This window comes from Brachypodium distachyon, chromosome 2, assembly GCF_000005505.3.
Source record: "Brachypodium distachyon strain Bd21 chromosome 2, Brachypodium_distachyon_v3.0, whole genome shotgun sequence".
In the NCBI taxonomy this organism is placed as follows: Eukaryota; Viridiplantae; Streptophyta; class Magnoliopsida; order Poales; family Poaceae; genus Brachypodium; species Brachypodium distachyon.
The window spans coordinates 5,302,904-5,321,393 of NC_016132.3; the positions used below are offsets into that span (position 1 = coordinate 5,302,904).

At 46.2% G+C, this 18,490-nt stretch overlaps 2 protein-coding genes across 2 annotated transcripts; both read right to left on the reverse strand.

The window, feature by feature from the left end:
- Positions 1-481: 481 nt before the first annotated feature.
- Positions 482-3,233, reverse strand: LOC100827760 (transcription factor PCF5). Its single transcript, XM_014898112.2, has 3 exons — positions 3,059-3,233; positions 1,078-2,945; positions 482-961 (listed from the first exon to the last, which is right to left on the reverse strand). Exon 2 carries the CDS (start codon positions 2,600-2,602, stop codon positions 1,163-1,165), a length of 1,440 nt encoding a protein of 479 aa, XP_014753598.1. The 5' UTR covers positions 2,603-2,945; positions 3,059-3,233; the 3' UTR covers positions 482-961; positions 1,078-1,162.
- Positions 3,234-11,436: 8,203 nt separating this feature from the next.
- On the reverse strand, positions 11,437-14,934 carry LOC100826214 (GDSL esterase/lipase At5g45920). Its single transcript, XM_010232311.3, has 5 exons — positions 14,526-14,934; positions 14,170-14,394; positions 14,013-14,080; positions 13,213-13,380; positions 11,437-11,813 (listed from the first exon to the last, which is right to left on the reverse strand). The coding sequence occupies exons 1-5, from the start codon at positions 14,622-14,624 to the stop codon at positions 11,654-11,656; spliced, it is 720 nt and encodes a 239-aa protein (XP_010230613.1). The 5' UTR covers positions 14,625-14,934; the 3' UTR covers positions 11,437-11,653.
- Between the last annotated feature and the right edge of the window lie 3,556 nt (positions 14,935-18,490).

Genomic DNA, 18,490 nt, shown 5'->3' on the forward strand with positions numbered 1-18,490 from the left:
GTGGGATTCTTGCCTTGCCCCAGTGATGATAGGTAGATACAGACATAGCGCAGAGCGCTAGGAAAGCTGCAGCTGCTGTTGCTGCCATGCTGCCTCCTCCTGCCACCGCTCTACTGCAGCAGCGCCAGCGGCAGGGAAAGAGACCCAACAGATCACATGCATAGGGCTAGGAGGAAATGGATGAACTGCTACTAGTGAACTAGTCTGAGGCCATCATCCTATGTGAAGAGCTTGCTGCAGTTATATTTTAAAGCTTAAAAGTCTGCATTAAATCCATCCCTTTTGGTTGTTTTGAGGAAGGTCGGACGGCCAGCGGCAATGGCATGCAGCTCTTTCTCAGTTCCAAACAACACTTTAAAAAGAACAGGGGGTCAGGGTGAAAATAATAATGGGGGCTGGAGTTGGATGCACGGCATAAAAAAGAAGTTAGGGGAAGATATGCGACAGGCACCAATCACCATCAGCTTCCAGTGACAGTAAAGAAAGAAGGAAGACACGAAAGAAGGAAAGATGTTTACAACCCAAAAAGGATGGAAAGATAAAGATAGAGTGATGGACTCCTCTCCCCATCCATCATCCATTTATAATGTTCAGGAACAACATCTAGTGGTAGCAGCACTGCTTCTGAGCCCTGAATCCACACAGGAGGATCGAAGCAAAGCATCCATGCATAAACCAACAAGTAAAATAAAGCAATCAAGCTTGACCTACTGACAACTACAACATGAACTACGCCTACTGCAATGCAACAAAGAGGCTGGCTGACCTGCTGTCATGTTGCTGCACTCTCACAAGTCTAATTCTAAAGAAGCTCCGAGTGATCGAATTCTTGAAGCAAAAACCATTGACACCGTGTAGCAGAAGAGATGGAAAACCAACCAACACACCGTAGTACTAGCTCCAAATTTTGCTCCTCCTGGTTGCAATCGCCAATTCCTATGAAGCAGCAGCAAATCAGCACCTGCAATTGAAAATAAATAAATATCACATCAGGAATCGACCGAGCTCAGGAAAGGATCAGCAATGCAGCGTTGCAAGCATCAGAAATTCAGAATTGTAGGCCATGAGAATCCTCACAGTGATGCAAGTGGTGGAGCTGATGCATGGCTGATGTTACGGGTACATGGTGGTTGGTGAAGTCATCTGTCCCCCGCTGCTGCTGTCAGTGGTGGGAAGCCGAGGAGACTGACGGCGGCTTGTCGCCATTGCCGCCGTTGTGCTCCTCGTCGCCCTGTATCCTCGCGGGGATGCGGAATCCGGAGAAGCTGACGCCAGGAGCGAAACCGATAGCTGATATAGAAGGGTTCATGGCCCCTTGGTGGTTGTGCTGCTGCATCGGGTTGTTGTTGTTGTTGTCAGCTTCGACGGACTCCGGCCATCCTCGGTCGGAGGGCTGGTTACTGGACTGAAGGGGTCCCCTCTGGAAGAAGAACTGGCTCTGGCCACTGAGCGCCGCCTGCATATGCGCCGCCTGCTGCGACACGTTGAATAAGTAGCTGCCTGTGCTCCCGCCGCCGCCTGGGTCGGGCACGCTCCACGGCACGATGCGCTGGCTCTGCGGCTGCTCGGTGGCCCACATGGCGCCGCCGCCGCCAAATGATGAGTAATTGGCGGCGCCGGGGAAGAGCGCCTGCTGCGGCGCGGTGCCGTTGCCGCCGTGGCCGTGCGAGCGGTGCTGCTGCTGCTCGTGTTGGCCGTGGTCGTGGTGGTGGAACATGGGGTCGGGTAAAGGCTGCAGCGAGAGCCGGAGCTCTTGGCTCTGGCTGCCAGTGCGCGACAGGAGGTCCGGCGTGTAGCTCTGGAAACCAATGGCCGCGGACGAGTGCGAGCCTGCCGCCACGGTTGACGACGAGGGCTCCCCGCCGCCCGCGGTTCCGCCCATGGGGAAGAAGGACTTGATCGTGTCCGCGATGGAGTCAGAGTCGAGCGACGGCGGGAGGAAGCTGATGCCGCCGCCGCCGGTGCCTCCTCCCCCTCCGCCGCCGCCGCCGCCAGAGGCGAAGTCGAAGGACGCGTGCGCCGCGATGGTGATGGCCTGCGCCTGGTCGTCGGAGTTCTCGGCGGAGTCGTCGGGGTGCGTCGAGGAGGAGGGCGGCGCGGCACCGGCATTGCCGGGGCCGGGGGCGACGTTGGTGGGCTGCCAGGCGGGGAGCACGTCGAGGCTGTCGATGGCGTCCTTGGCGTTCTTGATGAGCCAGTCAACGGCCTTGCTGGGCCGGTCGTAGCCCAGCCGGTCCTGCACGTCGTAGAACTGGATGGCCGTGTGGGCCGAGAGCCGCACCCGCCGGTCGCGCGGCCCGCGGGCCGTGCACACCTTGCTGTGCCGGTCCTTGCGCCCCGTCGACCGCACAATGTGCCCTCCCTGCACCGCCACGATCTCCCCGCCGCCCCCGCCGCCCCTCACCCGCGTCCCGGGCGCCGCTGCAGCCGCCACAATCTCCCCGCCGCCTCGTCCTCCTCGCGCCCGGGACTGCGACGCCGAGCTTGCGGGAGGCTGTGTCTGCATCGCCTGCGCCGTGAACTGGTGCATGTGGTGAACGCCGCCGAAGGAGAGGAGCTGCGTCTGGAGCCCGTGGTGGTGGTGGCCGCCGGGGTCGCCCATGGGCGCGAGAAGGGCATACTCGGCGGAGGAGCCCGGCTGCCTCAGGGACGGGGACGACGCTTGCAGGTGCGAGAGCTGGAAGACGGGGGCGGGAGGAGGGTCTTGGTCCTGCGCTTGTTGGTGGAGCTGGAGCAGCCGGTAGTGGTGGTGCTGATGGTTTTGCTGCTGCTCCTCATCGGCTTCCTGCTGCGCGCCGCCGCCGCCGCCTCCTCCTCCTACGCCGCCGCCGCCGCCGCCGTGAGGAGCCCGGTGGTGGTGCCTCGGATCCAGATCCCCCGCCTGCTTCGCCTCCGCTACTGCTGCTGCTCCAATGCGCGTCCATCCAGCTTGCCGGATCCCATAACTACGACCAAGAGAAGAAGAAACACAAATTATAAAACCATGGAAAGAATCATCGAGAAGAAGAAGAAGGCTGGCTGCATGGGAGGGGGAGCAGCGGTGGGCAAGGGGACTGACCCAGGAGAGGAGTGGGGGACTGAACTAGAAGCAATCTGATGGATTGGACATCACATTTTAGCAGGGGGGGGCGGGGGGGAGGCAAAGCTTTTCTTTCTTTTGCTGCTTCTCTCTTCTCTCTCTTCTTTGGTGTGCTGGTGTGGGAGCTTTGGAGAGCAGGGGCAGCAGAAGGGAGGCAGGAAAACAGGATGATAAGAGCAGGATTTGGGATTTAGTGAGGAGAGAGAAGCTTGCTTCATTGCTGCTGCCACGCTTCACTCTGCGAATGTGTTTATTTTTCTTTTATTTTTCTGCATGTGAGAGAGAGATTGATTGTTCTCTTGCTGAGTGAGACAGCTGTTTTGTTTTCTCTTTATTTTGACTAAGGTTATTTCGTTGAGTCCCAATTTGTTTTATTAAAAAATTGTCTAGCTAAAATAGTGGTCTAAGGTTTTATTTGTTATTAACTGTGCACTTTATTAAGAAAAACTATGGATAGCTGGCAAAATGACATTGCCATGCTAAATAGTTAACCATCCATTGGAGTATTTTCTTATCATGGGCAAAAAGATGACGTACTGTACGGAGTACCATATTTTGCTACCAGTGCAAACATATTGCGTGACGAATTTGGGAGGCCCTGCTTGAGTGTCATGTTTTTGCAAAGTTTTCTAATATGGAGAGATTGTAGACAAGCCAAAGTTATGACATGACACCAATACCCCCATCCGTTTTTAAAATAGGCATTTTTTTTTCCAAAAAGTGAACCTTTGTCTTTGACCACGGTGACTTAAATTGGTTAGATGCATGTGTCACCATTTGTCATTATAATGCTTGCGCGTTTTCTAGATTGTTATTTGATCAACTAAATATGTAGTATTATATTGCATAAAATGTACTAACCAAATACTAGAATTGTCATCGAATGAAATTATGACCATTTTAATCATATTAATTTTTGGACATATACCTTAGTTAAATTGATGATCTAAATACACGCACAGGCCTTATAAATCCGGACGAAGGACGTTGTATTTCAGGTATAATAAGTTACCTATGTAAAAAGGTAATGATCAAAATTGCATAGGGGAGACTTTGTAAAGTCAACAAGGACATACTTGAATCAATGAGAGCACTTACTAAGGTTTTGTGTTTTATTGTTTGATGTGCTAAGTGTAATTTCTTTTGACGAAACAACGTATAACATGGATTCGATTAATCAAGAGTATTTTGGAAGGACATATATGCCTGTGGTTCCGCATATTAGGCTCCTTTTTGACATGTCGAGAGATGCAGCCCGCATGTTTTGAAATGCTTGTGTTTTTAGATATTTTTGTCGTGTCTTGTCTGTATCCCCACCTTGCTAAAAGTGGTACTCCCAGTGATTATAAAAAATTTGGGCATCTATCGTCCTAATTTGGCCTAGATTCTGTCCCAGCGATAGTTTTTTTGGGCATGAACGCAAGATCTGGTCGTTCCTACTTCAGTTCAATGCCAAACTACATACTCGTAACCAATAGCTAGCTGGTACTACTTGGCTGTGAACAAAAACGCACACCTAGTGTTTTTTTTCTCTTGTAGCTAAGCCTTACTAACGAAAAGGGGACGTGGAAGCGGTGCGGGGTGCAAATTAAGATGGCAGAGATTATCTGTTTGTGATACTTGATAGTTTTTGGCACTGGTCAAGTCAACTTGATAGAAATTTTAGAAATGAGAACTTTTCATATGGCAACGATGAGTCAGAACTCAAATTCTTTTTTTTAGAAAAGTCAGAACTCAAATTCTGGCTGCCTTCTTTCTTTCTTTCTTTCTACTCTCGCCCAATTTCTTTGGTGGCAGGCACCCACAGGATGCAGTCAATCAGCCATACCCATGGTTCGATTCTTTGATTACAACACTAAAGTCACTAAAATGGCAAGGTAAAATGAGAACGAATGTACCTGTAAAAGCGCAGCTGTTCCGTTTTTCCCTTGCGTCTTCCCAAGACTCGAGATCTGAATCCTTCTCGCTCTGCGTCTACGTGTGTGTGCAGTGAAGTGCCGTGCCTGTGGAGTGTGGACAGAGTGACACATGCAACTTTTGGCCTCATCCGGGGGCTGCCTTTAATCGCTTTGCCGAAAGGGACGCAGCCTTTCACCACCCAACGACGCATGGCCACTGATAAGATGCACTTGCGCAGTTGCAACAACACAACACGCACACTCCCACGGCCCCCAGGCCCTGCCCCCCTTAATCAGGACGTACGCTCGCGCTTCTCCTCTCCAGCCACACAGGGACATTCTAGCTCGTGTTAAGAAAAAAAAGTACTCCTACTTACTGTACTGATGATATAGGGCTCTAATATAATGGAAGAACAACTGCCTTCCCACGTGAGATTATCTTGGGAGCTGTAAATATGCATTTAATCTTGGGAGTACTACTCTCTCTATTTCACAATACAATGTGTATAGATTTTTTCACTTATTTCATAATACACTTCATTTTTCTCTTAATACCTGCATCCGGTTAATAACTGCTCCCATCCATTTATTATAACACAATTTTACCGGTCAGGCACTATAAACTATTGCTGCCTTAATCAAGTGCACAAATCTAATGTGTATTTTGAAATGGAGGTAGTAGTAACATTTCGGCGTCAGAGTAAATCTAAATTCCTGTAGGAGTACGCAATTTCAGTGATAATTAACTCCGAACTCCTGTACAGCAAGTGAGAAATCGAATGTGGACTGCACATTTAACAACTGAGGGAGCCGCTAGTTAATTAAGAACCGGTCGTGTCTCACCACGGGTCACTTTGGTTTAATTGATGGGACGCCGTGGATGACGGTTTGGGTTTGGCGTCTGGATTGTGCAGCGAGCGGGTACGAGCGCGCGGCTGGCCAAGGACGGCCCTTTTCTTTCCGGCCAGCGTCACCTTTTTCTTCTGCTGTGTTCTTTATAGTATGAAAAAAATAAAGTTTGGGCAACACCTGCGTTCGTACGCTGTACGCTTCCCTGCTAATGATTGTTTGGCCGTGAATCCGTTATAAACAATTGATAAATGATAATGCACATGTTATGCAGACAAACAAGGCGCATGCATGCACCACGCACCACGATTAGAATTTTAAAAAAAACGGGAACATAACTTTTCATCAAATCTTTGCTCGTGGCTGTGTGCAGAGGCCGGTGGTATTCTCTCCTGTTCGAAAAACCAAATCAAATCTTTGCTTTTAAGAAGACCAATTGGTGGTTCTGATCTATAACCTTCGGGCCGTGACACTTGTTGATTGGTTCTTCCCCGATCCTAAATTGTTGTCGAAATATTACATGTATTCAAACGTTTTTTAACAATAGATACATTTATATTTGGACAAATTTGTGTTAAGAATTTAATTAGGATCAGAGGAAGTACCAATCATCAGGATGAGAATAAAAGGATTGCACTTATTATATGATCTCCGGTACGTAATACGCTTTTGAACGTATTGTAGCGCGATATATTCTCTTCGAACATCTATTATACTCCCCTTTGCGTTGTACAGTCCATGCTAACGAGTGGATATGTGCTAGTCAAAATTGAAAGAAGGAGCTGCGTCCCTCCCCTTTGCATTGTACAGAAGGGTCTATGGGGTTGACCTGAAAAAAATGCTTGTCTAATTTTCTGTTCATATGAATCTAGCTAGGAAATGTGCAGTAGGAACCAGTTCAGAAACACAACATAAAATGTGCAGAAATGCAGTAGAAAATGTGTCATAGAAACCAAGGAGTGCAGTAGGAACAAAGAGAATGGTGCAGTAGTAATTTTTCAGACAACAAAGAGACAAATTGTCACGGTATATCTCCACAAACTATCAAAATCCCAAAAAGAAAGCGCAACTTACTCTCTTTTTTTCTTACTGAACGCGCACCCATCAAGGAAGCAAAAAAGTTCAAAATTTGTATAGATTCGCCACTAGACACTAAATATACGTGATTGACACCGTCCAAACATCTAAAAATGCATGGGCTTCTCAAGAGATATTTTGACAGAGAGTTTATTCAACTATACATCGATTACATTACACAAAAAATAATGATGCTACATTCATATTTAAAAGCATTTTCAAATGGTACGGGTTTGGTATCAAATAATCAAGACTCGCAGATGTTGGTCAAAATTAAATCTTGACAGTGTATGAACATCCCTACATCCATGGACAAAGAGACCGAGAAGTAATAATTAATTTTAATAGTTTAGTTTTTTCGACAGATGATTTTACAAGTACTTATAATTTTTCGTTTTCTGTATTTATCTTGTGTGTGATAAATGTATAGTAGCAAATTGTTCATGACAAATGCAGTGTTACTACATTTTTCGTTTTCTGTATTTATCTTGTGTGTGTTAAATGTATAGTAGCAAATTGTTCATCACAAATACAGTGTTACTATATGCGTCCAAGATTGCTTACTTGTAATGTGTGCTTGTTGCAAAGCAACAACCATGGCCGTATAAAATGAGTGGAGGCCGACATTCGAAAAGCCCATGTCATTTTTTATATCTAGTGTTGCATATTAAAGAAAGGCAGCTTTCAACCCCATGCAAAACTGGCCACATGAACAGTGCCATGCTGGCCTAGGTATACTCTTCGCGAGCCGTGGCCCGATTTTTATACAAAGAGCGTGAGGTTCGATGTTGACTGAAAGCTTTAGTTTATCGTACTCTTGCACGGAGAAGGGAGTATTTGCCGAGAGTTCTGATTGTTGCCTCGTTGGTTAATTTACTCGAGTCATGGCCATGGATTTTTTTTCTTCCGAGTTCTTTTTTTTGTTAATTTCAAAATATAAAAAGTAATAAACATACTCCGCGTCCAACAAAAGATGTCTCAAGTTTGTCAAAATTTAGATGCATTTAGACATGACGTAGTGTATACTCCCTCCGTCACATATTAAGTGTCTCAAATTTGCCCAAATATGGATATATCTATGTCTAAAAGGTGTCTAGATACATGTAATAGAAAGTCACTTAATATGTAATATGGGACGGAGGGAGTAGATGCATTCAAATTTAGTCAAAATTGAGACATATTTTGTTGGATGGAAGAAGTATACGATTTTAAAATGTCAAAAAATGATTTAACGTGCATGTAAACATGAGTTAGAAACTTAAAATACATGGTTATTATATAAAAATCATGAAGTTGTATTCTCAAAGTGGCCTAGAAAACACAGGCAAATGTGTTGATCAGATCATCTAACCACCGGTCAAGATTTTGGTTTCTTCACCAGGAAAGCAAGCTTCAAAGCCACCAGCTAGAGATTAATTTCTTCTAAAAAACGTGCATGATTTCGCCCCCATCCAAATCATGCGCCGTGTTTTTCCAATAGTTTCTGCATAACTGCTGCACGGTACAGGAAAAAAAAAAGCCTGCTGCCGACGCCGGAGACCACTGGGGGCCGGGCCGGGCAAGGGTTGTGCTCTAGTACGTGGTTGGGGCAGACATGTACGGACCTTTCCCTCCTGAAAATGGGAAGCAACGTTCCATCCGAAAACGAAAGCAACGCCGGAGTAATAATCAGAGCGAGAAGACGACGACGACGATGATCATCGGCCCCGTTATTAGCCGCAGTTGGATTTGAGCCAGTACCGCCCCAGTTAGCTAGGCTGGCATAGCTATATACGTAAAGCCTGCGCCGCAAGCGAATTGATGATGACAAGCAAAGCAGGAGGAGTTCTCGCATGCATGCAGGTCACCGCAACCGGCCGGACAGGCACAGAGCACACAGAGCACAGGTGGCCGCTGCACAGCCAGTATAGCTCTCTGCATGCATGCATGCTGGTGTGGTGTGGGGGGATCGAAAGCGAGCCTTTTCGTCCCGCAGCTATCGCAGCAGAGTAGCACTGGCGCGGCGCAGCAAGGCAGGCACTAGCTGCGACGATCATCGATTGTCAGTCACTCTCTCTGACCGGGCCGGCGCCCATCGATGGCAGACTGGCCGGCATGTCTGCGTGTGCGGTGCCGGCCCGATCCTAGCGGCAGTAGTCGACGCCTGGCTACATTAGCGATCAATATCGATCTAGACACACATGCGCCGCACAAAATAGATCGTCGTGCGATCCGTCCTTTAATTTTTCTCCCGTCTCTTTTTCGCGCACGCCACATCTTTTTTGGGTCCTTTACAGTTGGGCTAGCTCCCAGCTATACGCCCGGCCGGCTCTCGTAGTCGTAGGGCGGGCATACGCAATGCACGCATACATACGATGCGTGCGATCCAGGCTCCACCGTACGCATGCTGCATGCACTTGCCTATGGCGCAACTCGATCCACTCCATTGGCTTTGAGAGGTGGTGCTACGAGAGAAACGTCTAGAAATCCCTGGAAAAGCAGCTGTGCAAGCCGGATTTAATTATAAAAGATTGGCATATGATCTCAATGCGACAGTTGCGCATGATGAGAGACCTCGAAGTCTTTAATTTTCAGACAAGTCTCGCTTTCATGGCGGTCGGCCGGTGTGGACGCCGAGATGCGAGTGAGGTGGCATGCATCTCGGCCCAATGATTTGAGGGACGCGCCAATGAAGGAGATCGATGGCTACAGCTCCTCGTCTTCAAGATCATTATTGATTCGAATAGTGTAGTGACTAGTGTCCTGGAATAGCCGTATATGGCGGTATGGGGTGCTAGAGAACCGAACAGTAGCGCTAGTGACGCCTACTGTTGGTTGGCGCGCATGCAACCAGTTCTCCTCGTGGAGTTTGAATCTTAATATCTACTTAGGTGCCATGTCCATCACTCTTTCTCTGTCATTCGTTGTGAATTTTAAATCACAAAAAGAGAGCAATCGACTTATCTCTAACTAAAAATCAGGTGACTTAGATATAGCAAACCCGTAAATGAAAATCCATAAATCCAAAGAGGCTATTAAGCCTTTTTCTTTCCCTTTGAACGGAGGATGTATCGATGGCAAAAGCGTGTTACATGAGTTTTTATGTGATGCAAAAAAGAATAAGGAAATTGAGCAAGCTTCCGTGCAACTCACTGTTTTCGTAAAAAAAGAAAGGGATGTACTAGTGCCAGATCCCATCTTTTCTTACTCCGTACCATTGTACTCGCTCGTCTAGCCGGCCATAAAAATGTTCGGCCCTGTGCTGATAATTAAGCAGTGCATGCATGCAGCTGCTGCAACATCCAAGAAATGAATTGGTTACGAGTACTTGCACGAGTCAGCAGTCCACCTGCTTCAGTACTTACAGCACGAGACAGTAAGCCAAGGATTTAAGCAAGGAACGCGTGAAGACGACTAAACAAACAAACGGACGAACGGCAGCACAGCACGCCCCGCTTCTTCCCCAGATGCGCAGCAAATCAGATGCTGGGGATAAGTCCCCTCTTTCCACGACACTCGACACGCGGACTGCAGCACTCAGCCTCAGCACCACCATCACAGGGGAATCGGTAACACCGTACGCAGAGAAAATAAGCCAGGATTATTATAAGAACTGCTACTAGGAGTACTACTGCCGTAGTTTCTCCCCATGGGGCAATTGCATGCGCAGCCACAGCCACAGCCACACAAACAACCCCATGCTATAAATTGCTAAGTAAAATAATCAGGAAAATAGATGATGTAAATTGTACTACCATCCTGAGAAGCTGATAGCTGAGGTGAGATCCTTGCCGCTTTATACGGAGTATGTACTCCTTACCTGATTGATTCACCGCCTGGGTTTGGTTAATCTAAGCAACCTGTAGACTCGTAGGGATCGGTAGCCCATACGGGGGTAGAGGGTCCCGTTCCCTAGGCGTTTTTCTCATCGTAGCCTGTTGCCTCCGTCCGCGCATGGATCCATCTGGCCTTTGGTTCGGGGTGTGTGTGCGTGGCTTTGCGCGCCGTGCGGCCAGCCAGGCGCGCAGCTGACAGCTGCTGCTGCTGCCTGCTGCGTACTAACCACGAGCAACGACACCGCGCGCCCAGTTGTTCTTTTCCCTCGCGGCAGCTATGCACGTCTCGCCGTCTGTGTTCCTTCCACCCGCTACATCCCCTCGATTCTCATCTTTTTGGTGTCCGAATTTGTTGTTTCCCGGTGAGGTGAAGCGCATCGTGGAGTCCTCAGTCCTGAGGCGACGAGCTGGCTATGTGGATGCTGGTTCCCGAATTATCCCAAGCCTGATCGTGAGAAATCCATGTATTCGGAAGGGCCGCAAAAGCAAACAAGAGGAATGGACCTGTTGCGCTAGGCCTAGTTCTGTAACTTGCTGGGCCTTCACTGAGAAGGCCCAGAAGCCCAGAGGCACCGGGCAGCCCCAAACTTCAGGAGTAGTTTACATTTCTGTAAGCCGAAACATCCGCAGCAGTCCTTCAATCAGTAGCATGCGCTCAAGAAAAAAAAAATGCAATCAGTAGCATCACAGGCCAAATTTTGCAGAACAGCCTGCAACCTTACAAAACGTACCGGAGAAGGGCACAAAATGGCCATTTATTCCACTCTTTTTCACCTGTCAACATTACATGAAACACAAGGCATGTCTTCAGAACAAGTCTAGTACATGATGGCAAACAACATTGCCATACGGTGTCCCAGTTGTCACAGTACATCAGTCGATCAAAGCAAGCATAGCATTCATTCTGGGAATCAAACCATGCAGGTTTACCTTCTTCATATTTCAAAGGCTTTCAATGGGTCCTTGGGGTCAATTTCATGGAAGAGAGGAAGATCCGACGGGAGGCTGTGCTGGCTGAAACCGATACTTCCCAGTGTCTTCAGTACCTCGTCGAACAAAATCTTGTTCCCGAACGGGGTGAAATGCAGTCCGTCACTGCATGACAGAATAAGGTTATTCTCTGCTTATGGTCCGGAAGATACGTCGTGCTTCATAATGACTACAGTTTCACACCAGATCATGATATGGTGCGATGCACTGGCAAAATATAATCACAACCTCTATTTACAAAACACCAAGGCATGAAGAGCGGAGACAATAAAATATTCTACTAACGTACTGGCCAATTGTCTGATCTGTTGGCTGTGTGCATCGATCGATGTAGAGCCCGCGGGGTTTCCCTCCTTTTCGAAAAAATGTCTGAGTGGTTATCAAATCACTGGATGAAGACCAGGACATGGACAATTGAGTGAATTAGATTTTTAAAAGTTTCTCTGCAGTTCTTTTCAGAGTCTGTTCTAAGCCCATTGACTAATGGTTACAGCAAAGCAGATCATTCAAAGATGCACATAACTCCTTCGATTCATATATTATCTGAGAACATCTACTTCAGAATTTTATATTTGGGAAGGGAGAAAAAAAATCTTCTCCAGTTTCCATTAGAGAAACAAGAGGTAGTAAATAGTAGTACTTGTTGTAGATGCCAGTTCAGTTTTATATGACTAAGCAGGAGTTTGAAAACAGAGTCATGATCTATTGTGTGGAATCTGAAGTTATATTGATGTCATCATTGTTCTTACAGTGAGATGGGTGACACAGGATGCAAATTATATACTGATTCTAATATTGGATGGTCAGTTGTTTCATTGTCCTCGTAACAAACGTCACCGAGAACAGCATCACACAAAGTTCAAAGCACTATAGATCCATTGGATTCAGATGACTGTGTCACTAATAATTATACTATCAGAGAACCAGCTTTTCTTTTGGTAGTTTTAACTGGTGGTGTTTGACTTTGAACTATTGTGCTGGTGCTGGCACAATAGTTCCTCGTAAAGTAAGAAGGAAACATATAGCTGAAAATCTATATCAAGCCTTTCGTCTGGGTTGTCTCAGACAGGGTTCTGAAAGCATGAACTGGACATAAAACTGGACACCGACCAGTTCGGGCTTTCTGGATGATTATCAAGCAGTTTCTGCACGGTTAAATTCAAACTCAAGTTCCGGATATTTTTAAATCCCAGAGTGAGGTGCACATGACCAAAATTTAGCAATGATCCTCACTTGATTCGTATTTTTCTAATTAGCAGATGTGAAGTAATTTCTGAGTAACAATCAGTCCAAGAGTTTACACAGTTTAATTAAAGATTCAACAAAAGTACAATGCCGATTTCATTTGATCAGGCCATTCACATAATTTGGAAGTAGGCAGCTGGTAGATTGAACGATCACTTGTGCTTATTAAACCTTTCTAGAGTCGATGTTAGGTATATGAACACTTAAAAAAGATAGGTATAATTTATTTATTTTCCAAAAGTGAGAAAAAGATTCATACCATAATGCAGATGTTTGCCAATCAGGGAATTGCTGCATCTTTGTCCAGATGTCGATAACTGGATGATCCAGTTCTTTAGCAACAGCTATGCATGCCTGTGCATAAGTGCCAGCAGCTTCATTGGTTCTTTCAGGCTGTCTTGAAGGGGCATTGTCTCCATAAATGTCTCTGCATGGAAAGAGAGGACAATGATTCTGGTTTGCAAGCGAATGTGCTTTAACAAAAGGTATTAAGTTCTAATATTCGTTTGAAAGATGTCTTCAGGCCAGATCACGAGCCACCAAGTGGCAAGTGGATAACTGGATATATGTAGAGCCCAGAATTGCACTCACAGAGTGTTGAAGTGCGGATACTTTTTAATTAAAATAAAGGGACCATATATGGAACTGCACGGACTCAGGGGAAAAAATGTCTATAGGTCAAAATACCAAGCGCGTCTTGGATACATTTAGTAAATTCAGTCTAATTTCTTAACATTGTGACTGAGATTATCAGTTTTGGATGGCATAATTGACTGTCCAAACTCATTAGCAATTTTCTAGTTGTTCCCCTGTTATGTTCATTATCCTCACTACAATTTTCAGGAACACAAGAGATGTATAGAGGATGTTGGATATAGTGTTAACAACTGCAACAAGAATGGACTGTTCCCAAAGAAAAGAAAACACGATACGGTGGGATCAGCATAAAGACACCTAGCGGGTCCTGTTAGGTTGACCGTTGACCACTAGCAGTACATCAAAAAGCGAAGTACAAGTAGAGATCTGCAAGGTGAGGGGCTGAGGGGGGAGATTCTTTACAGGATCCTCGCCGGTTCGTAGATCGGTGGAGGCGTGATAAGTATGACAGCAGCTGAAGGCCATTGATTCTGCAAAACCAAACCACATAATTATAGAAGCAAGAAGGTTTTTAGCATTCCCTGTTCCATGATACAGTATGGCTTAGCTGGGCCGCAACCTTGAAGTGGGCGCAGATCGCGCGGAGGTTGGCCTGGTACTCCTCGAGCGGCACGTGCTGGTGCGCCTGCGGCTGGTCGGGCAGGTTGGCGTCGTTGGCGCCGAAGAACACAGTGACGGCCGCCGGGTCCGCGGCCCCGGCGGCCGCCCCCTCCATGGCTCTATCCAGCACCTTCAGCGCCCACCGCGTGTTGTACCCGCTGAGCCCGCGCAGCACCACATCCGCCTAATCAGCACCGCGCCGCAAGCGAAAATAAAATAAATTCCGATGTCAGGCCTACAGACAACACACAGGCCACAGCAGCTAGCGGCGGCGGCGGCGTAGAATCTCGGAGAGGGGGACGGTTGCGGATTTACCTGGCGGGCGAAGTGTTCGGCGAGGGCGGCGCCCCAACCGCCGGGGGAGAAGGACTGCTCGGTGATGGAGTCGCCGAAGAGCACCAGCCGCGGGCGCATCTTCTCCGCCTCGCTCTCTCCTCTTCCCCACGATACGGAATTACGGATCACGGATCGGCGACTGACTGGAGCGGAGGACTGGCTACGGTCTAGTACTGGTAACCTCGGCGATCGCGACTTCACGAGGAGCTCACTTCCGTGGTAGACGTATTAAAAAGGCCAAGTGGTTAGATTACTTGTCGTCGTCTGCTGGTTAGGTGGGCGCGTGGACGAGGAAGAATCCTAGGTGCAGGTGAGCTCGCCGCGAGGGGCGGATCGTCGGGTAGTGGTACAACCGAGGAGCGTCGGAGCGTGTTCCGGCCGCCCGCCGTTTGCTTGCGATCTCTTCGTAGGACCACCGTAGTCCTTGAGGTTGTTGGCACGATGGCTGGGCGGATACCAGAGCATCTTGAGTAGCTTCAACTCGCTTTGTGCAGTTACGCCCATCACATATTCCCATTGTAACGCGAAAAAAAAGAAGAAAAACCGTCAGATTCCGTAACCAATTTTCTATCCCCCCATATTTACATATATCATTCCTGCGAGGTTAGGCTAAATTTTTTGAGAGGTTGATTTTAAAAATTCTTTTGAAAATTGAGGATGCACCTTTGACCTCTTCATCTGTCGATAGGACCCAAATAACTATGACCCAAATACACTCTATAGGACTTTACTAGCATGCTAAAATAACTCACACGATAGAGTGTATTTTGAATTGGATTTCGGTTGTCGCCAAGATGCCAAACGCAAACACGTAGAAGAAGACAATATGATAGACTTTTAGGATTTTGTTATTTATAGAGCCTATGTGGTAGGATGAATAAATTTTGATACACATAGGTGTCCTACGGTCACGCCTTTGTAGATGGTGTGACTTACTGAATTTCTGATAGATAAACCTTAAAGGAATACCATTAGATCCTCAAAGGTAAACTATCAATTGTACTTATGTGGATTCTGCAAAGGGTGTACGGCAGGCCAAGAACCCCACCAGTGTGTCATTTGTTGGTTGGATAGAGGAGAAAATGACATACATGTGTGCGAGTTACATCTGAAAAAAAGAGACATTCTGGTTCTGTATTCCAACCAGTTTGCCTCAAAAAACTGTTGATGAAACAATATGTGTTGTAGTAAAATAAAACTGTTATATGGGCAGGACCGTAAATCCTACGTGGCGACGACTGGATCAACATTTCTCAAGCACGAGTCAAGACGCCCACGTGGCACGGTCAATCCTACGTGGCAAAGGAAGACAAGTTAACAAGTCAAGCCTCTCATGCCATGGTCAAAGGGTCAAATGAGTTAGAGTACGGGGCAAGAAAGGTGTGAGGAGGGGGCCCTTAGTCCATGATGGACCATGGACCAAGCCCCACTTTTCCCACATGGTGCACACAAAAGTTATGGACCATGAAGCTATTTTTACCATTTTACCCCCACTTTTCTCTCTCCCCCAAGGGTAGCCATGGTCTTTTGTCATGGACTCCTAGCCTATAAATACCCCCATGGGGGCATGTACCACTCACTCTCACTTGAATAAAGTTAAGGGGAGAGGGCTAGAGTTTCTTTGAGAGGAGCTCTAGTTTCGGGATCTTGGGAAGCTTTGTTCGGCCCGAGCCCGAAGGAGAGGGAATCGGGTTAGAATCTTAAGGGTATCTCCACCTCGCTACTTGGGAAGCCTCGTTCGGCCCAAGTACGAGGCGGCCCCTTTCGACCTCTCGCTAAGTTATTCGGCGAGTCTCGATCGACCCGAACGCTTTGGCTAACGACCCCCTCGAAGCCTCTCCTAACATAGGACTAAGTCGCACCCGTAGGGTCGACCGAACCTATTCAAAAAATATCGACGTGTCAACTTGTCCAAGTGTACGACGACCTTCGCTATAAGGCCGGCGTACACGCCCTACTTTTATACTCGTACTTGTGCCACCGAGTTTTGGCACCCCTTACTCTAATTGTTGTCGAGAACAACAACAATATGCATTTCCAAATATGTATAATGTATTAAATATACCAATCCACGTTTGAAAGTAACAATGAGGTGCGATATGTAAGTAAACGATGTTATGAATTGTGCTGAAACATTTTAATTCTCATATAAATTCTCTTTCAATGAAAAAAATATTTCTATTCATTTTGAGAAACAAGTAAGGAATGTCTTGAGTTTTGTAAGTGATACAAACATTTTTATTCTTTCAACGGCTCTTTTATATGATATATTTTGATTAACATTACATGACATTTATCCTAGAGTATAGATGTTGGGTGAAAAATATTGCTCCCACAACTGGGATCTTTTAATAGAAAAAAATTGATGCATAAATATAATTGTAGGGAGGGAATTCTCTACTCGTGAAATATAGGGAGTACCTAACACAAAGAATACGAGTATTACTTTCCAACGTGATCGATCTATTATTAACTTTGTGTAATAAGAAGGTCGTTGTTCTGGTCTTTTTTGAACCAAAGTCATTACAATCATTAATACAGTAATAGGATTCTAACATGAAAATTATCTTTTCTTTTAGTAGTTATCTTCCTTATCAACGTGATGTACTTTTATGTGACACTTAGTTAAAAAAACTAGGCCCGGGGCCAAGAAACCTCCGAGCATCGTCGAAAGAAGAAGACCTTTTCACACAGGTCTAAAAGAATCCTGAATCTCATGTCTCACCCATATACAGTGGCATCGCAGCCCACATGAGAACAATGCTGTCGTTAGACATATGCTTTGGCGTGGGACAGACGATGAGATTTTTTAAGCCTACAGCCTGAAATTCGTTCCCAATGGGTTATGACAATTACATAAGGCATACGCTTACACGATGGAATATACATGTGAAGTAAAGAAGCAAAACAATAGCCTCATAGGTAACATTACTTGTTTTACACAGTGCACAAATGATCACAATTATGAACAAATTGTGACGAGTAATTAGGTAATTTCGATGAATATTTAATCAATGATCATCAGTGTATACCATAGCCCATTGTGCCCTTTAGATAGCGCATGACCCTCTCGAGTGCACTCCAATGATCATCTCCCGGATTCTTATTGAACCTACTCAGTTTGCTCACAGCAAAAGAGATATCAGGTCTAGTTGCCCTAGCCAAATACATGAGTGAACCAATAATCTGAGAATATCTCAGTTGGTCTCTTCCAATTTTGTGATTCTTTCGAAGCAGAACGCTTGGATCATAAGGAGTTGGAGAACGTTTACAATTAGCATAGCCGAAACGACTCAAGATCTTCTCCACATAGTGAAATTGCAACAAAGTGATCTCACCATTATCGCCTCTCACGAGCTTGATGTTCAGAATAACATCAGCTACACCAAGGTCTTTCATGTCAAAGCACTTCGACAAGAAAGTCTTAACCTTTTCAATCACTTTGAGGTTAGTCCCAACTATTAGTATGTCATCGACATACAAACAAAGTATAACTCCCTCACCCCCACCATGGCGGTAGTATACACATTTGTCAGCTTCGTTTACAACAAAGCTGGCAGATGTTAAAGTTTTGTCAAACTTCTCATGCCATTACTTAGGAGCTTGTTTCAGGCCATATATAGACTTTAATAACTTACACACTTTGCCTTCATGACCCTTTATTACAAATCCATCTGGCTGGTTCATGTAAATTTCCTCGTCCAACTCTCCGTTAAGGAAAGCTGTCTTAACGTCCATTTGATGGACGATCAGACCATATGAGGCAGCCAGTGATAGTAATACTCTGATTGTGGTCAATCGAGCTACAGATGAGTAAGTGTCAAAGAAATCTTCACCTTCTTTCTGGGTAAAACCCTTGGCCACAAGTCGCGCCTTGTACTTCTCAATAGTATCATCAGGCCTAAACTTTTTCTTGAATATCCACTTGCATCCTACAGGTTTGC

Excerpts from the sequence above, each read along its gene's own strand:
- LOC100827760 (XM_014898112.2), bottom strand. The coding sequence starts at position 2,602 with ATGGGCGACCCCGGCGGCCACCACCACCACGGGCTCCAGACGCAGCTC.
- LOC100826214 (XM_010232311.3), bottom strand. The coding sequence starts at position 14,624 with ATGCGCCCGCGGCTGGTGCTCTTCGGCGACTCCATCACCGAGCAGTCC. Across the intron at positions 13,381-14,012 it reads TACGAACCGGCGAGGATCCT|AGACATTTATGGAGACAATG; the intron begins GTAAAGAATCTC and ends CTTTCCATGCAG. Across the intron at positions 11,814-13,212 it reads TGGCAAACATCTGCATTATG|TGACGGACTGCATTTCACCC; the intron begins GTATGAATCTTT and ends TCTGTCATGCAG.